Source organism: Hyperoodon ampullatus (genome assembly GCF_949752795.1).
Source record: "Hyperoodon ampullatus genome assembly, chromosome: 4".
Lineage (NCBI taxonomy): Eukaryota > Metazoa > Chordata > Mammalia > Artiodactyla > Ziphiidae > Hyperoodon > Hyperoodon ampullatus.
Window position 1 is genome coordinate 37,493,149 of NC_136917.1, and position 16,809 is coordinate 37,509,957.

At 49.0% G+C, this 16,809-nt stretch overlaps 1 protein-coding gene across 1 annotated transcript in view; it reads left to right on the forward strand.

The window, feature by feature from the left end:
• The window catches only part of UNC13A (unc-13 homolog A), a gene marked incomplete at both ends in the record, with an annotated part of 57,305 nt that extends 53,341 nt beyond the window's left edge, over positions 1 to 3,964 (forward strand). Inside the window, 3 exons of the mRNA XM_079701514.1 lie at positions 988 to 1,080; positions 1,794 to 1,953; positions 3,664 to 3,964. Of these exons, the coding sequence (XP_079557640.1) occupies positions 988 to 1,080; positions 1,794 to 1,953; positions 3,664 to 3,964 (554 nt within the window). The remainder of the gene's footprint in view (positions 1 to 987; positions 1,081 to 1,793; positions 1,954 to 3,663) is intronic.
• Positions 3,965 to 16,809: the final 12,845 nt, after the last annotated feature.

Below are 16,809 nucleotides of genomic sequence, written 5' to 3' on the forward strand. Positions count from 1 at the left end.
GGCAAGGGTAAGAGTGGAGGGAGGTGAGGCAGGAGAGGTAATAGTGACACATATCAGGAGTGACACTGCAGGCACAAAAAGACTTTGATTATTTCAGAGTGAGATGGGAGCCATGGGAGGATTTTGAGTGGAGAAGGGATATGATCTGAGTTAGGATTTCTCTGGCTGGTGTATTGAAGAAGCTGAGAGGAGGGTGCAGGGAGACAGGGAGGAGGCCACTGCAATATACCAGGTTGGCCTAGTTGGCCCAGAGACAACTCCTATTGGCCTATCTTGGGTCACATGACCATTCCTGAGCCAGTCACTGCAGCCACGGCCAGGGAATGCTCTGACTGGGCAGCCATGGTTCATTTAGCCATACCTGAAGTGTGAGATGGAGCCAGAAGGTTGATGGGGGCTGGACCAGGATGGAGGCCAAGGAGGTGGGCCAAATTCTGGATGTATTTTGAAGGTAGAGCTGACATGATTTTCCACTGTTCCAGTACTTAGGGAGGAAATGAAAACAAAAAAGGGGTTGAGGACTAAGGCACCGGGTGCCCCAACAGCTTGAAGATCAACAGAGGAGGAGGAAATGGCAAAAGAGGGTGAGAAGGAGTGACTAATCTGTAGGATGAGAACCTGGATAGTGTGGCCTTGTTACAGCCAAGAGGGGAAACTGAGGCACAGAAAGCCAGGGTATCAGATGCTGCCAAGATGGTGTGAAAGATGAAGGCTGAGTTTAATGACAGGGAATGAGAAAAAGGACATTAGGCTCAGAGAAGTTAAGAGATCTGCCTGAGATCACACAGTGAGGCAGTGAAAGGCTAGAACCCAAGATTCTTGGCCTCCCTAAGAACACCCATCTTCCCAGCCCACCCTCAGTGCCACCCTGTCACGGCTGATGACCTGGTACCGCCAGCACATGGTGGGTGGGAGGCAGTCCAGGTCTTTTCTGGTGGGTGGGTAAGAATGAAGCTTATGCCAAGCATCCTCCCCTGCCCCGCCCAGGCTCGGGTGTGGAAGACCCTGTGGGTGAAGTCTCCGTCCATGTAGAGCTCTTCACTCATCCAGGAACTGGGGAACACAAGGTCACAGTGAAAGGTGAGTAAACTGAGGTGGGAGGGAGAGTGCCTCAGCCAGGATGCACTAGGTTCTAAGACAGAAAACCAAACTCAAACTGGCGTAAGGAAGAAATTTTTTTCGTTAAAAAAAATCTTTTTATAAAACTGAAAATTCCAGAAGTCACCACCTTCAGGCATAGCTGGATGAAGAGGTACAAAGAGTGTTACAGAACTCATTCCACTTTATCTCTCAGCTCTGCTTTCCTTTTGTTGGCTTTTATTTTCTAATTAGAACACAGATTGGGCTGTCTTAGCCAAGGCCTAAAATAACAGTGGCTTAAACAAGATAGATGGAATAAAGCTTTCTCTGAGGTAACTCCGAGGACAGTCAGCCCAGAATTGATGTAGAGGCTTCACAGTGTTGAGGATCCAGGCCCCTGACATTTTTGTTGTACTTTTATCCCTAATATGCTTTCTTCTTCTGTAGGGTCCCAAAGAACTCAGCCCCCATCAGCATCCCACCTTGCAGCTAGAAGAAGGAGAAAGTTTAGGGCATTCTCCCTGCTTCTTAAGCCACAACCTGAAAGCTGTACGCATCACTTCCTCTTACATCTCATTGGCTGGAAGTTAGTCATATGGCCACACTTGGCTACAGAAGCATTCTGGGAAATGTAGTCTTTCAGACAGGCTTTGAAAACCACAACTGTGTACTGGGGGACCCTAATCAATCTTACCTTCTAATTACCCCAACAGTGGTGGCTGCCAATGACCTCAAGTGGCAGACTTCTGGCATTTTCCGGCCATTCATCGAGGTCAACATCATCGGGCCCCAGCTCAGTGACAAGAAACGCAAGTTTGCGACCAAATCCAAGAACAACAGCTGGGCCCCAAAGTACAATGAGAGCTTCCAGTTGTAAGTCTGGGATGCTTGGGGAGAATGGCAAGGGGACATCTGCTATATGAACCTCAGGGCCCACTAGGCAGGAGGGATGTCTGGTGGGCCAGTGGTACCTAGGGACAGAAACAGGAGGGATCCCATTCTAGGTGGGTATGCTGGGAAGGGAGGCACCTTAGTGCAGGAGTGACATCAGTGAGGGGACACCAGGATGGAGGTGACCACCTTGGGGGGCAGACAGGTCCCAGAGGACAGTGAGTGTGATATAACCGCATGATGAGGGCTCATGAAGGGGAGGAGTCTGGCCAGAAGGAGCATGTTGGGCAGGGGCATTTCCAGGGCTGGAGATTCTGGTCTGTTTAAGAGGCGTGGTTGGTCATGATGGGGCAAGAGGCTTGTGGGTGAGGGGCTGAGGGGCATAGGCATGGACCTCCTCGAGTCAGCAATGAACTTTGTCAGGGCTATTGGGGCAGGTCATCTGGAGGAGTCTGCTCTGGGGGACAAGAGTGGAGTGTGGCTTGGTCCAGGTCATGGGGATATGTGTCATATGGGTAGGACTGTGGTCACATCTAGGTGGGGCTTCCTAGGTCAGGGGCATCAGTGTCTAGAGGAGCAGATGATTTATGAGGAACATAAACAGGTCTGATCAAGGTGTACAGAGGGGTTATCTGGGGTGGGGGTGAGGATTGGCGGATCTTTGGATCAGGTGTGAACCTCACTGGGGCAGGGTAACATTGGGGGTCGTTCTTGGGGTACAGAGTACAGTGGGGTGAGGGGACATCAGAGCTGGGGGGAAGTGGGGGCCCCTGAGGGACAGGAGCCTGGCCAGTCCTGTGAGGGGAGAGCTCTTGGTCAGAGGACTTTGGAGAGGTAGGTCACCTGAAGCAATACCTGGGAGCAAGAGCACCGCCTAGGAGGGGGCAGATGTCTCCTGGGGTGGCCCAAACTAGTTGAGGGCTAGGAATGTAGCCTGGGAAGGAGATGCAAGGGATCGGCGTGCACGTAGCCTGAAAGAAATGAGTTCTTGACTAGCCAGCATCAGGTCAGGACCCAGCAGCACTGGGGACTTCGTAGCCTTTCGTAGCCTGGGGGAGGGGGAGGAGTGCTGGAGTGGGTAATCACTCATGGTGAGACATCTTGGCAGGGTTACATGGAGAGGCATCTTGGGCGTAAGAAGAGTAGGCTAGGGAGCAGGGGGGAGGGGCCACGTCAAGGGGAGAACTTGGGTTCAGATGGGAGCCTGGTAAAGGGGCTTCTTGGTGTCGTATCTGGGGTAGGGTGGTGGAGGCAGCAGCTCAGCTGGCTGAGAGTGTGGGTGCTGGTATCACGGGGTGGGAGCATGGCCTAGCCAGAGGACTCTGGGGGAAGGGTCTCTTGGGGGTGGGGATGTGGCTTGGCTGGGGGCTGGGAGTAGTTTGATGGGGGCGTCCTTGGGTGAGGAAAAGGAAGAAGGGAAGGAGAGACTTGGCAGGGACAATGCTGGGGATGGACGTTGTCAGCTGATGTGGGCGTGTCCCAGCGCGGGGCTATGGGGCTGGACATCTGGGTCAGGGGTGGGGCCCGGCCTAAGTGGAAGGTTATGAAAATAGGAGGCCACTCAGTGTGGGAGTGGCCCAGCTCAGAATGTGCGGGTGTGGGCGTGACGGGGGGGGGGGGAAGCGGGGGTCACCGGTAGGGGCGTGGCTGGTCAGTGGGCGGGACGTGTCCTCACGCCTAGCCTTCCCGCAGCACGCTGAGCGCCGAAGCGGGCCCGGAGTGCTATGAGCTGCAGGTGTGCGTGAAGGACTACTGCTTCGCGCGCGAGGACCGCACAGTGGGGCTGGCCGTGCTGCAGCTGCGCGAGCTGGTCCAGCGCGGGAGCGCCGCCTGCTGGCTGCCGCTTGGCCGCCGCATCCACATGGACGACACAGGCCTCACGGTGCTGCGCATCCTGTCGCAACGCAGCAACGATGAGGTGGCCAAGGAGTTCGTCAAGCTGAAGTCGGACACGCGCTCCGCCGAGGAGGGCGGGGCCACGCCTGCTCCGTAGCGCGGGGCACGCAGGCGGGCACCACTGCGCCTGCGCAGAGCGCGCGGGGCGGGGCGGTGCCCGCGCGCTGGGACCTCCCAGAGGGTGAGCCTCCGCGCTCTGTGCTGAGATTGGGCTGCACCTGCGCCCTGTATTTAGTTCCCCCTCTGGGGAAAGGTGAATGGCAACGCCCCGCCCCCTCAGGAGGCCACGCAGTGGGGCGCGAGGAAGGAAGAAGCCACATCCCCCTAATTGAGGCCGCTTCCCCAGCGTCTAGGGGGACTTTCGAGCTGGAACGGGAGGAAAACCCACCCCCTAGTAAGGAGGCCAGGTCCCAGGGCTGTGGTACCGGGAGGCTCTGTCTCCTGCCCCCTGGCGAAGCCAAAAGATGGGTCCCCACCCCCTGGGGCCCAAGATCAATTTGCCAAGTATGGAACTCTCTGCTCCTTCGAGGGGCGGGCTCTGGGCAAGGGGCAGGGCTTCCTGGAGCGCCCCCTAGGGTGGTCTGGGGCCTGGAGGGACTAGGGTGGTGGTTGGAGGGCCGCCGGGTGTACTAGAGTCCCTTTTGGTGTTTGTGCAAAAAATAAACAGGGAAGGGGGGAGGATGGAATTTCAAAAGCACATGCGCCCTTGGGCGCCCAAACCCTGGGGACCAAGGGGTCGGCTTTGGGTCTCCCACGCCGTCCCCACTTCCCTATGGGGGTTTGCCTCCCTTTTTCCTCCCACATACCCAATCCTCATATTGTAGAGTTCAACCCACCCATTTGACGACGAAACTGAAGCCCGGAGAGCTGCCTGAGACAACGCCGAGGGTCCCAGTGCCACACCCTCTCCCCATTCCCTTTGACCTGTGTGCCCCATTGAAGGGTGGGCTGAGATCGGATGACCCGATACAGCTCCCCATTGCTGCTAACCCCCCTTAGGGGACCTCCCCCAACCCTTAAAGGGATGGGGGTCCTGGGCCAAGACCCACAGTGCCCCTCCCACCTCTGGTTGCCAAGCAAAACCCCTGCCCTCAGCCCTTTCCATTGGGACCCCAGGGGGAGATACCCTGAGAACTCTTGACCTCCTGCCAAAAAAGAGTGAAGATTTGGGATTCCCTGGACCCAGTCCCCTAACCCAACCCCTTCTTCCTCCCCCAGAATGCTCCAGTCAGGAAAGAACAGAAAGAGACCAGAAACTCTAGGGATTGTGTGTGTGTGTGTGTGCGCACGTGTGTACATATACAGACTTGCTGGGAGCTTCCTCCCCATAATCCCATTCATTCATTCAAACACACAGGTCACAGGATACCCCGGGGGTGGGGGGGCCTCTAGCTGCCTGAAACTCTTCCTCCTGCACGGATGTTGGGGCAGTTTGGCCAGAGTCAAATTTCCCCATTTTAGCGCATGCAGGCATTTTGGGAAACATTTTGGGAAAGGTTGGCACGGCTTGTCTTTGCCCAGAATCTGCTTTTCCACATTCGACCAGCGTGTGTATGCCATGGGATTTTTTTCTGCCAGATTGAGAAATACAGGATTGTGCTGTGCTAGGGAGAAATTAAAACAGAGGGATGAGATGAGGATTAGCTGGGCTCTCGGAGTGGTGGAGGCTACATCAGATGAGGAAGGTGAGGGAGGGCTTTCTCTGGAGGTGAAAAGTGGGAAGGAACCACCCATTGGAGAGAAAAGAGCTCCAGGCAGCAGGAACAGCAGGTGCAAAGGCTAGGAGGTAGGCTGACTTGGAGCATAGCCGGGTCGGCGTGGCTAGAGCTGAGCCAGCGAGTGGGGGACTGGGGGATAGTGATGAGGTTGGGGATACCTGCAGAGGTATCAAACCAGGTCTTGTATGATGCCCTGGGGAGTTTTGATTTTACCCTCAGAGGCTTGGGAGGCCCCAGGAGATTTTAAAGCTGAGGAGGGTCTGATTTCAGGTTTTGAAATCTCCCTCTGTCTACGTCATGAAGAATGGACTGATGGTGGGGGAGAGAGGACAAAATGCTTTCAGGACACTGAACTTAATTCTTGGAAAGACTTTGGAGTATATATTTAAAACTCTGCCTTAGATGAGCCCCAGGGTCCCTGGGTACAGATGTCCCAGTTGTGCACTGCCGAGGGGTTGAGCATCTCTAAGGAGGCCGTGTGCAAACTGAGTGTTGTATGTTTATGATAATGGTTTCCCTATCCGTGAACAAGAGTCTGGAAGAAGCGACACTGTTTTCTCATTTACCCGGAAGTATTTGTGTGTTCTTCTAAATTCAGGCAGGTTGAAGTGACTGAAGGTTCTGAACCAGAGATTAGGATGAAAGTTCTCATTCAGGATGGTGGGGGAGGTGGACCCCAGCCAGGGGCAAGGGACAGGCTGAGAGGTGGCTTGGGGAGAACGTGGAGTCTCCATCACAAGGACTGAGAGGCAGATTTGAACTTCAGACCATCCAAGAGGTGGAGGTGGGCTGGGCGGTTCACTTGGAGTTGAAAACACCAGCAACACCCAAAGGGGAGGTAATCTGTGATCTGGGGTGGGTTCTGAAAGATTTTTTGGATGACTGGCAGGAAAAGGGGGAGCTGAGCTTCTGCCTGAGAGAGCCAAGGTATTTCCCAAAAGATTCATCAGGAGGCTCTCTGGTCAAAGCGTGCGTGCGTGTGTGTGTGTGTGTGTGTGTGTGTGTGTGTGTGTAGGATTCCCCAGCGCTGGCCCAGGCACATGGAGGAAGCCTCAGGGAGTATTTGTCGAATGACACTTTCTGACTCCCAGGCTAGAACTGTTTTGGAAATTTCCTCCCTCTTCTTTCTCCCAGAGAACTCCTACTCATTCCTCAAAACTCATCACAAATTTTCCCTTCTGTAGAAAACCCTCTCATCCCCCTCAGGACTTCCCCAGCCTCTTTCCCTCCTCCTCTGTCTGTCCCTTCCCCAGCCTCTGTCTCTGATGCCATGGGGCTAGGGGTGTCTGTGAAAGGCTTTCTGGGCACAGGGGGATGGCAGGGAGGGGATGCCTAGTTGAATTATGTCTCGGGCAGGGGGTTCTGTGTGTGCCCATGCATCCACATGTATGCTGTCCATACCAGCCTCCCCCTCCCACACAGATCTGGGCACTCAGGAGATCCTCCAGTCAGACTGGCTGAGCCACAAGGCACAGGGTGAACAGACGACAAGAGGGGACTGGAAGTGCTTGAAATCAGGATGTTCCTGTATTGGAAAAAGGAACAGGGCTTTCCCCAAGGCCACTCAGCATTAGATGATACCTTTGGGCTTTCACCACTTCACCTGAGGTTCCTGGTGTTCTGGGCCCAGGTGGGGTCTTGGGGTTGCATTTGGACCTCGCTCCATGCCAGGAGCTCGCCCCAGATTTCCATGGATCAGGGAAATAATAAAGTAGGCTTGTATTGGGATTGGGGGGATGTAACATTGAGGGACATCTTGGACAGAGCCAATCCCCCCTCAGAAGGGACAGAGGCAGAGTAAGGACACAAAGAAGAGCAGGGAGGGAAGGAGAGAAGGGGAGACAGACAGACAAGGGAAAAAATCAAGAGGGCAAGATCACGCCGGATAGGGACAGCCAGAACTTTGAAATGGAGAGAGAGAGATTCAGAGATGGGGAGATGCAGAGACAGAGGAGGGAGAAAAAGCAAAAACAGGTTTCTAAAGGAAGAGGGCCCCCTGCTCTCTCGCTCTCACCAGTCTGTCCTCGAAGGATTTACCTAAAGTGAGGAGGCACCCAGTCACATCCCTCAGTCCTGATTCTCAGGCACCACAGCCTGAAACCTCACCGTGCCTCCATCACAGATGGAAAAAAAAAAAAAAATTAGCCAACTAGAAATCCTTGGGATCTCTCTCAGCTGGGACCTCAGAGACCTTTCTGTCCCCCCCAGCACTGTCCATCTTACAGGCGGGAACACTGAGGCACGAGGCAGAGCGGAGACAGCCTGGAGTTGCCCCAACTCTGCTGCGCAGGCAGAGAATGGGGGAGGTCACTGGGGGGCTGGTCCACATCATGACCCCTGCTGTCCCCTGAACATCCTTTCCTAAGAATTGTCAAGGACCAAAGTCGTTTTCACTGACACGTGTTGCTCTTCTCTTTGCCTTTTATTTTTTTTAAAGAGACAAATCAAGTTGATGGTGTTAGGTAAGAACCCCTCCATCTTCCCCCTGCCCCCCGCCCAGCCACAGTGGCTCTCTCCAGGCACAGGTCCCAGGCAGAGGGTCCCTATGCATTCCCGGCCACACAGCCAGGGGGATTGAGACCCCAACCCTGGCCCCGGCCCCCTAAGACCCCCCCCCCAACCCGGCCACGCAGTCCAGGGAGGTTCTTCCTCCACACAACTTCTCTTAGCATGTGATTGCAAATGTGAATTCAAGATGCTGTTTGTCTGTTTTAATTCCATCCTGTTGGTCTGGCATCTGCACAGATGCCCCCATTTCTCTGTAAATATGTGACTTGGGACAAATGTTTAAAATCAACGAGAAGTGGTCATGAATGCATGGTGTTGAGATGTTTTGCACTATTCTGAATTTTTGGTCTCTGTAAAAATATTTTATTAACAGCAGACATTAAAAAAAAGAAAAAGCACACAGCCTCAGGTGTATGGTGGCCTCCTTCCCTGCCCTGTTGGCAAAAAAATCACGTAGCATCTACCGTGAGCAGCCACTGCTGAATACACTTCCTGCCCATGAACGCAACTCATTACAACTACCATGGTCCCATTTTACAGAGAAAGAAAACAGGCCCCAGGGGCAGAGCCAGGATCTGAACCCAGGATACTGGGCAGCTGTTGCTCTTAGCTCAAGCAAGTTAGGACACAAATGCCAGGGACACACTCAAATTCCACCCACACCCCCATGTTTGGAGGTTTTTTGTTTTGTTTTTTGCTGTAGCAGGTGAGAATCTCATTTCATAAACTTGGATGTGCAAAGAATGAAGCTTCACTTTTCTACACCTGAATTTGAATTTGAATTTCTGCTCCACCAGGAAGCAGAAACAGAATCTTATTCAGCACAGGGTTTCCTCGGTAAAGTCAGGAGTTTCCTCCTAAGGTTTCTACTTTAGGTTTCCTCCTAAGATCTGGAGTTGTTTCCACATTTGAGTGGCCAGGGCAGGGGCCATGGGATCCATCACTGGGAGTGAATTTGATGAGTGCGTTTGGCTGCAAGTAAGAGACACAAGGACTAAAAGAAAGGGACTTTCCTGGTGGTCCAGTGGTTAAGACTCCACGCTTCCACTTCAGGGTGCACAGATTCGATCCCTGGTTGGGGAACTAAGATCCCACGTGCCACGCGGTGCGTCCAAAAAAAAAAAAAAAAAAAAAAAAACTACAACAAACACAGGGATAACCCATAGCTCAGCAACTCTGCCCTCAAGAGACCCTTGCACAGGGGTAAGATTGGAAGCAGCCTCAACGTCATGGTATCTTCACAAAGGGAGAATATGATACAAGTGTGAAATGGATAAGCCACAGGTGTCTGCATGACGTCAGAAGAGGCAGCCTGCAGGTTCTGAGCATCCCTGCACATTCTTACTGACTGTGCCAGACTGCAGACCTGTACTTCTCCCAAGACTAAGCAGTTTCTGTAGCTAAGCACATAGGCTACTCAGCATGACTTTCTTTTTTTTTGTGCTGTGCAGCATACGGGATCTTAGTTCCCTGACCAGGGATTGAACTCATGCCCCCTGAAGTGGAAGCGTGGAGTCTTAACCACTGGACTGCCAGGGAAGTCCCCCGACAGCATAACTTCTGAGTAACTGTTTGATCCCTGATGGAGGGAAGCTGGCTTGTTTGCTGCTTTCTACAAAAGGTGCTCATCCCTTGACCCTGTATCCCTCAGCATATGGGGTCCATCGTGTCACCCATGGGGCTTGGGGACTGAGGCTCATGCTGCTTGCTGCCCTGTGAGGAATAAACCATCTTGCTCTGAGGCACTGAGTCCCACAGTTGACTCCACACCTATGGACGAGGGACAGGCTTACTGCTCTAGGAAGTGAGCTTCTTCATTCTGACAGATGACATGAGTGAAGTGTGATGTTGAGTGAAAAAAAAGTCCCAGAAGGCTTCAAAGAGCATTACACTACGTTTATAAAGCTCAAAAGACATACAAGATACATCCACAGAGATTTTGTTTAAGGATAATTGTGTGATTAATAAAAATAATAAGCATAAAACTAACGGTTAAAAAATTGAGGATTCTACCTCATACACATCAGGCTACTATCAAAAAACAAAATAAAAGAGAAAACAAGCATTGGCAAAGATGTGGTGAAATTGGAACCTCTGTGCACTGTAGGTGGGAATGTAAAAGGATATAGCTGCTGTGGAAAACAGTATGGTGGTTCCTCAAAAGATTAAAAATACGGAATGTAAATTGGTGCAACCACTATGGAGAAGAGTATGGAGGTTCCTTTAAAAACTAAAAATATAGTTACCATATGATCCTGCAATCCCACTTCTGGGCATATATCTGGAAAAGACAAAAACCCTAATTCAAAAAGATAAATGCACCCCAATGTTCATAGCAGCATTATTTACAATAGCTAAGACATGGAGGCAACTTAAATGTCCATCAACAGATGAATGGATAAAGAAGATGCGGTACATATATACAATGGACTATTACTCAGCCATAAAAAGAATGAAATAATGTCATTTGCAGCAACATGGATGGACCTAGAGATTATCATACTAAGTGAAGTAAGTCAGAAGTAGAAAGACAAATACCATATGATATCACTTATATGTGGAATCTATAATATGACACAAATGAACTTATTTACAAAACAGAAATAGACTCACAGACATAGAAGACAAACTTATGGTTACCAAAGGGGAAAGGGCGGGGGATAAACTGGGAATTTGGAATTAAGAGATACACACAACTATATATAAAATAGATACACAACAAGGACCTACTGTATAGCACAGGGAACTATATTCAATATCTTGTAATAAACTATAACTGAAAAGAATCTGAAAAAGAATATATATCTAAGAATACATATATATATATAACAGAATCACTTTTCTGTACACCTGAAACATCGTAAATCAACTATACTTCAATTTAAAAAATTAAAAATAGAATTACCGAATGATCCAGCAATTCCACTTCTGGGTATATGCCCAAAAGAATAGAAAGCAGGGTCTCAAGAAGATATTTGTACACCCATGTTCATAGCAGTGTTATTCACAATAGCTAAAACATGGAAGAAACCCAAGTGTCCATCATCAGAAGAATGGATAAGCAAAATGTGGTCAATGGAATATTATTCAACCTTAAAAAGGAAAGAAAGTCTGCAATATGCTACAGCTGGATGAACCTTGAGGACATTATGCTGAGTGAAATAAGCCAGACACAAAAAGACAAATACTATATGATTCCACTCATACGAGGTACTCAAGAGTAATCAAAATCATAGAGACAGAAAGTATAATGGTGGTTTCCAGGAGTTGGGGGAAGGGGAGAATGGGGAGATAGTGTTTAACAAGTACAGAATTTCGGTTTTACAAGTGAAAAGAGTTATGGAGATGATGGTGGTGATGGTGGCACAACACTGTGAATGTATTTAAGACCACTGAACTGTACACTTAAAAATGGTTAAGATAGGGCTTCCCTGGTGGTGCAGTGGTTGAGGGTACGCCTGCCGATGCAGGGGACACGGGTTCGTGCCCCGATCTGGGAGGATCCAACATGTCGCGGAGCGGCAGGGCCCGTGAGCCATGGCCGCTGAGCCTGCACCTCCGGAGCCTGTGCTCCGCAACGGGAGAGGCCACGGCAGTGAGAGGCCCGTGTACCGCAAAAAAGGAAAAAAAAAAAGAAAGAAAAAAGGTTAAAATGGTAAATTTTAGGTTATGTGTATTTTAACACAATTGTTTTAAATGAAGGATTGAAAAAAAAGAAACACAAAACCAAGGGCAGTGATTGCCTCGGGGAGTGGGGGAGGCAGGGAGGTGGGAACAGGGAGCAGGGAAGTGTGTGTGATGCTATTGATGAAGATCTGGTGCTTAGTACACGATGCCATGTGGGCCTCTGCACAGGACAGCTCACAACATGGCAGCTGGCTTCATCGGAGAGAGAGAGAGAGAGAAATCCCAGTCCTTTGTAACCTAATCCTGGAAGTGACATCCCATTACTTTTGTCATAATCTATTGGTTAGAAGGGAATCACAAAGTCCAGCCCACGTCAAGGGGAGAAGATTACACAAGGGCTTGAAAACCAGGCAGAGATGATTGGGGGCCATCTTGGGGGTTTCCTAATTATGGCCACATTCCCTTGATTTCAAATTCCTGCCCTAACCCTGAAGCTTACAGTAGTTTGGTTTCTGAGCCTGCGGCATTTTGGCCTGCTTTTTCTGCTGGAACAAATGCATTGGAATTGAATGACAATAGAGCACAACCCCCCATCAGAAATAAATTGGAAGGATAATCCTGCTACAGGTTTACAAGGGCTCCACTGATGATTTTCATTAAAAAAAAAAAAAAAAGAAAGAAAGAAAGAAATGGGGTTTCTGTGTCAAAAAATAAAAGTAAAGCATTTGAGGATCCTGGCCTACCCAACATGAAACTATACACAAAACCCAACTCTTGGCGTATTAAAGATTTAAATGTGAAAAGCAAAATGATACAGATTTTAGAAGTCAGTGTAAGAGAACAGCTTCATGACCTTGACACAAGGAAAAAAATTTAATCAAGACACAAAAAGCATAAAAGGAAAATACAGGAAAAGATGATCAACTCAACACCATTAAAATGAAGAATTTCAGTTCATTGAAAGACACTGTGAAGAGAGTGAAACGACAAGGCAAATACCGGGAGAAGATATTTGCAACACACGTGACCAAGAAAAGAATAGTATCTGTAAAGAACTCTGAATCAACAAGGGGCAGATCACATCCTGTAGAAAAATGGGCTAAAGCATGAATAGGCATTTCCTGAATGGAAAACTTGATGGGTGATAAAAATATGGAAAGACACTCCTGGTAATCAGAGATTGAAAATGAGAGCCACAGTGAAATTGTATTACCAGGGCTGACGTGGCCATATGGGACCATCTTTCCATCTTGCTTCTTCCACCTCAGGGTCCAAGATGGCTGCTCCAGCTGGTGGTAAAAGGGAAGGGTCTGAGTGGGGCAAATCTTGGCCCTTTAGGTAAGACTGAGAGGCTGTGACCATCACTTCCACTAGGGGTCGTCAGACCAGAACCTCATTACTGCGTGTGCCTAGTTGCAAAGGATGCTGGGAAATGTACTCTTTGCTCTGAGCAGCCATTTTCCCAACCAAAGTTATAGTTCTATAGGAGAAAAGAATGTTTCTTGGGGCAAAAATAGAAGTTTCTACATGGTCCTACTGTATAGCACAGAGAACTATATTCAATATCTTATGATAAACCACAATGGAAAAGAATATTTTTCTAAAAAGAATGTATATATATGTATAACTGAATCACTTTTCTGTACAGCAGAAATTAACACATTATAAATCGACTATATCTCAATAAAAAATATTGATTAAAAAAACACCTAGAAGTTTCTGCCAGCTGACCCAGCTCCCAAACTCATCCAACCAGGAGTCAACAAACTTTTTCTGTAAAGAGCCAAATAGTAAACATCTTAGGCCATACAGTTTCTGACACCACTCTTCAACTCTGCTGCTGTAGCATGAAAGCAGCCACATATAAATGAATGGCGGGGCTCAGTGCCCAAAAAATTTTACCTGGAAAAACAAGCAGCTTTAGTCAAACAAATCCTTGTCCACACATGTTCAAGGCAGCACTGTTCACAATAGCCAGGGGTTGGAAACAACCCAAATGTCCATCAACAGATGAGTGGATGAACAAAATGCATTCCATATAGTGGAATATTATTTGGCTTTAAAAAAGGAATGAAGCACTGATGCATGCTATAATGTGGATGAACCTCAAAATCATGATGAGTGAAAGAAAGCAGACACAAAAGACCACATAGTATATGATTCCATTCATATGAAATGTTCAGAGGAGGAGACAGAAGGCAGATTGCCAGAAGCTGCAGGGAGGGGGAACTGGGGAGTGACAGCTAATGGGTACAGGGTTTCCACTGGGGTGCTGAAAATAGCCCAGAACTAGACAGAGATGATGTTTGCATAATTTTGTGAATGTATTAAATGTCACTGAATTGTACACTTTAATTGGTTAATTTGATATTATGTGAATTTCACCAAAATAAACACTAATAAATAAATATATATTTTTAAAAAGATGTGTAGCAGCTATGGAACACTGGATGAGAGTTCCTCAGAAAATTAAACATAGAATTACCATATGCTCCAACAATACATTTCTGGGTGTATACCCAAAAGAACTGAAAGCAAATATGGAACAGATACTTGTACACCTACGTCCATAGCAGCTTTATTCAGAATAGCCAAAAGGTGGAAGCCATCCAAGTGTCCACTGGCAGATGAATGGATAAACAAAATGTGATCTATACTTACATGCAGTGGAATTGAGGCAGGAGATAGATGGGCCCCAGGCTGAGCAGCTGAAGTCTGTCCCCTGTGGACAGATACTCTAAGATAAAGATAATGGCAGGGGGAGAGAGGAGCTGAGTCCTGCCTGGATAAAAGATAAAGAGACCACATGTTTCTCATTCTTGATGTCAGGGAGAACTTCCCGACTACACATGCGCAGAAAGGCTCCTCGGGGGCCAAAAAAGGAGAGGGGGGTGCCACCCCATATTAGATGGTGTCAACCTTCCCACAGGCCTCTACGTTGGAATCCATCTTGGATAAGAGATGCGCGTGCACACAGGGGAGGACCCTGAGTTATACCAAATACGGACTCAGAGCCAGGCAAAGCGAGATGGTTGACCAGAGGAAACCCAGAAGAAATGCCCTGTATAAACGATTTGAACAACCACGAAGGCGCAACTCTCTCTCTGAGCCCACCCATGCGTGTCTATTCACATGTACTCTTTTTTTCCTGCTAGTAAACACTTCACTTTTTTCACTACTTTCCATCCCATTATTGAAATTCATTTCTACAAGGCAGACAAACCAGGGCCTTGTCACTAGCCACTGGCCCTCGTAGCCTGGTAGCTAGGATTCAGGGCTCTCACTGCTGTGGCCTGGCTTCAGTCTCTCGTCGGGGAACTGAGATCCTGCTTCAAGCCACTGCCGGCCGAGGCCACCCAAGAGCAGAATATTATTCAGCCTTAAAAAGGAAGGAGATTCTGGCTCCTGCTACAACATGGCTGAACCTGGAGGGCTTTATGCTGAGTGAAAGGAGCCACATACAAAATGACAATTACTGTATGATTCCACTTATATGAGGTCCCTAGAGCCATCACATTCATAGAGACAGAGAGTGGAATAGTGATTGCCAGGGGCTGGGGGAGGGGAGAACGGCGAGTTAGTCTTTACTGGGGGCAGGGTTTCAGTTTGGGAGGATGAAAAAGTTTGGAAATGGATAGTGGTGATGGCTGCACAACAATGCAAGTACATTGACTGCCATGAGATTGCACACTTTGATATGGTTAATTTTACGTTACCCGAGTCTCACCTCAGTAAAAAAAAACACTTTTTTAAAAACAACAAAACATGGCTGGCCAGATTCAGGCCATAGTTTGCCAACCCCTGACTTAATCCATTCTTCTTCAACTTCCCCTCCTGTTTCTCCCCACTTTTCCCAACCTTAAGCTAAACTCTAGCACCGCCCTTATGCTCACCCCACCCTCCAGTCTCACCTCTGGTTCATCCTCCCCCCTCCCCCACCCGCCTTAAACTACGTAATCCCACCCCCACTATTTACCCAAACCTCCTTGTCACAACACCTGCCAACAGGGCAGGACCACCCAGGGAATGTCAACAAAGTGGACAGTCAGTTCCTGGAGGGTGTAACACAATTATGTGATCCATGACCTATGTAAGATTACATTTCATTCCATAATTTGTTATATTGCATTATAATTATTTTGCTCCTAAATCTGCAATTACATAGAATGGTAGCTATGATTACGCAGCCTGCAATTACACAATCATTCTTACCATCATCACAACGTACAGTCATAAACGAGGGGGAGTGGTGGGTCGATATCAGCACCCACTCCCACCCAACCGCTTTCTGGGCAGAAGCTGCAAAGCCACAACCACGCTGGAAGAAGTCCCTGCAGCTGTGCCTGTGCTCCCGTCCACCGGCCAGAGGTGACCTGGGGGCGGTTTGGAAGGCAGAAGAAACCGGAGCTGTCTTGGTTTTGCTTCCTCTTCACTCTGCCGGCAGCAGGGCATGGAAGCATCTGATATTTTGGAATCCAAATTCCCTTGTTCAGTGACAAGCTTGGAGGGCACTGAAAAGCAGTTGTGATGGAGGCGAAGGCAGCATCCTATTCCTGAATCACAGAGACAGGGTGTGTGCCCCAAGTTGGAGGTTTCAAGGACCTCCCGACTTTCCGCCTTCTGTGAGCGTGGAGCGCCTCAGTTCCCCCGGTTAGCCAGTTCTGTGGAGTCATTCCTGTAGGAATGTTCTGGAAGGAAGGATGCGGTTCTCCCGGATGTTCAGAGAGCAAAGGGGAGATCAGAGTTAGATAACTGGATGGGGGCATCAAAAGAAAACTCAGCTTCCCAGGCACCACCTCCAAGCTTCTGACCCCTTCAGTCTGGAGGCAGAGCCTGAGAATCTACGTTTGAATCAGAGACATTTCATAGCAAAGGAAATTTCACTCATGCCACGAAGAAGACTCTTCTAGAGACTTCTGTCCCCAAAGGGCTGAATGGAATTGGGTGTAGGGACTGTGGACTTTTGAGGCCGGATCATTCTTTGTTATGGGTCCCCCCTGTGCACTCAGGGAATTTAATTTCTGTCCACTAGATGCCAGGAGCACCCACCCCCAGTCATGACAACCAGAAACGTCTCCAGACATCGCCA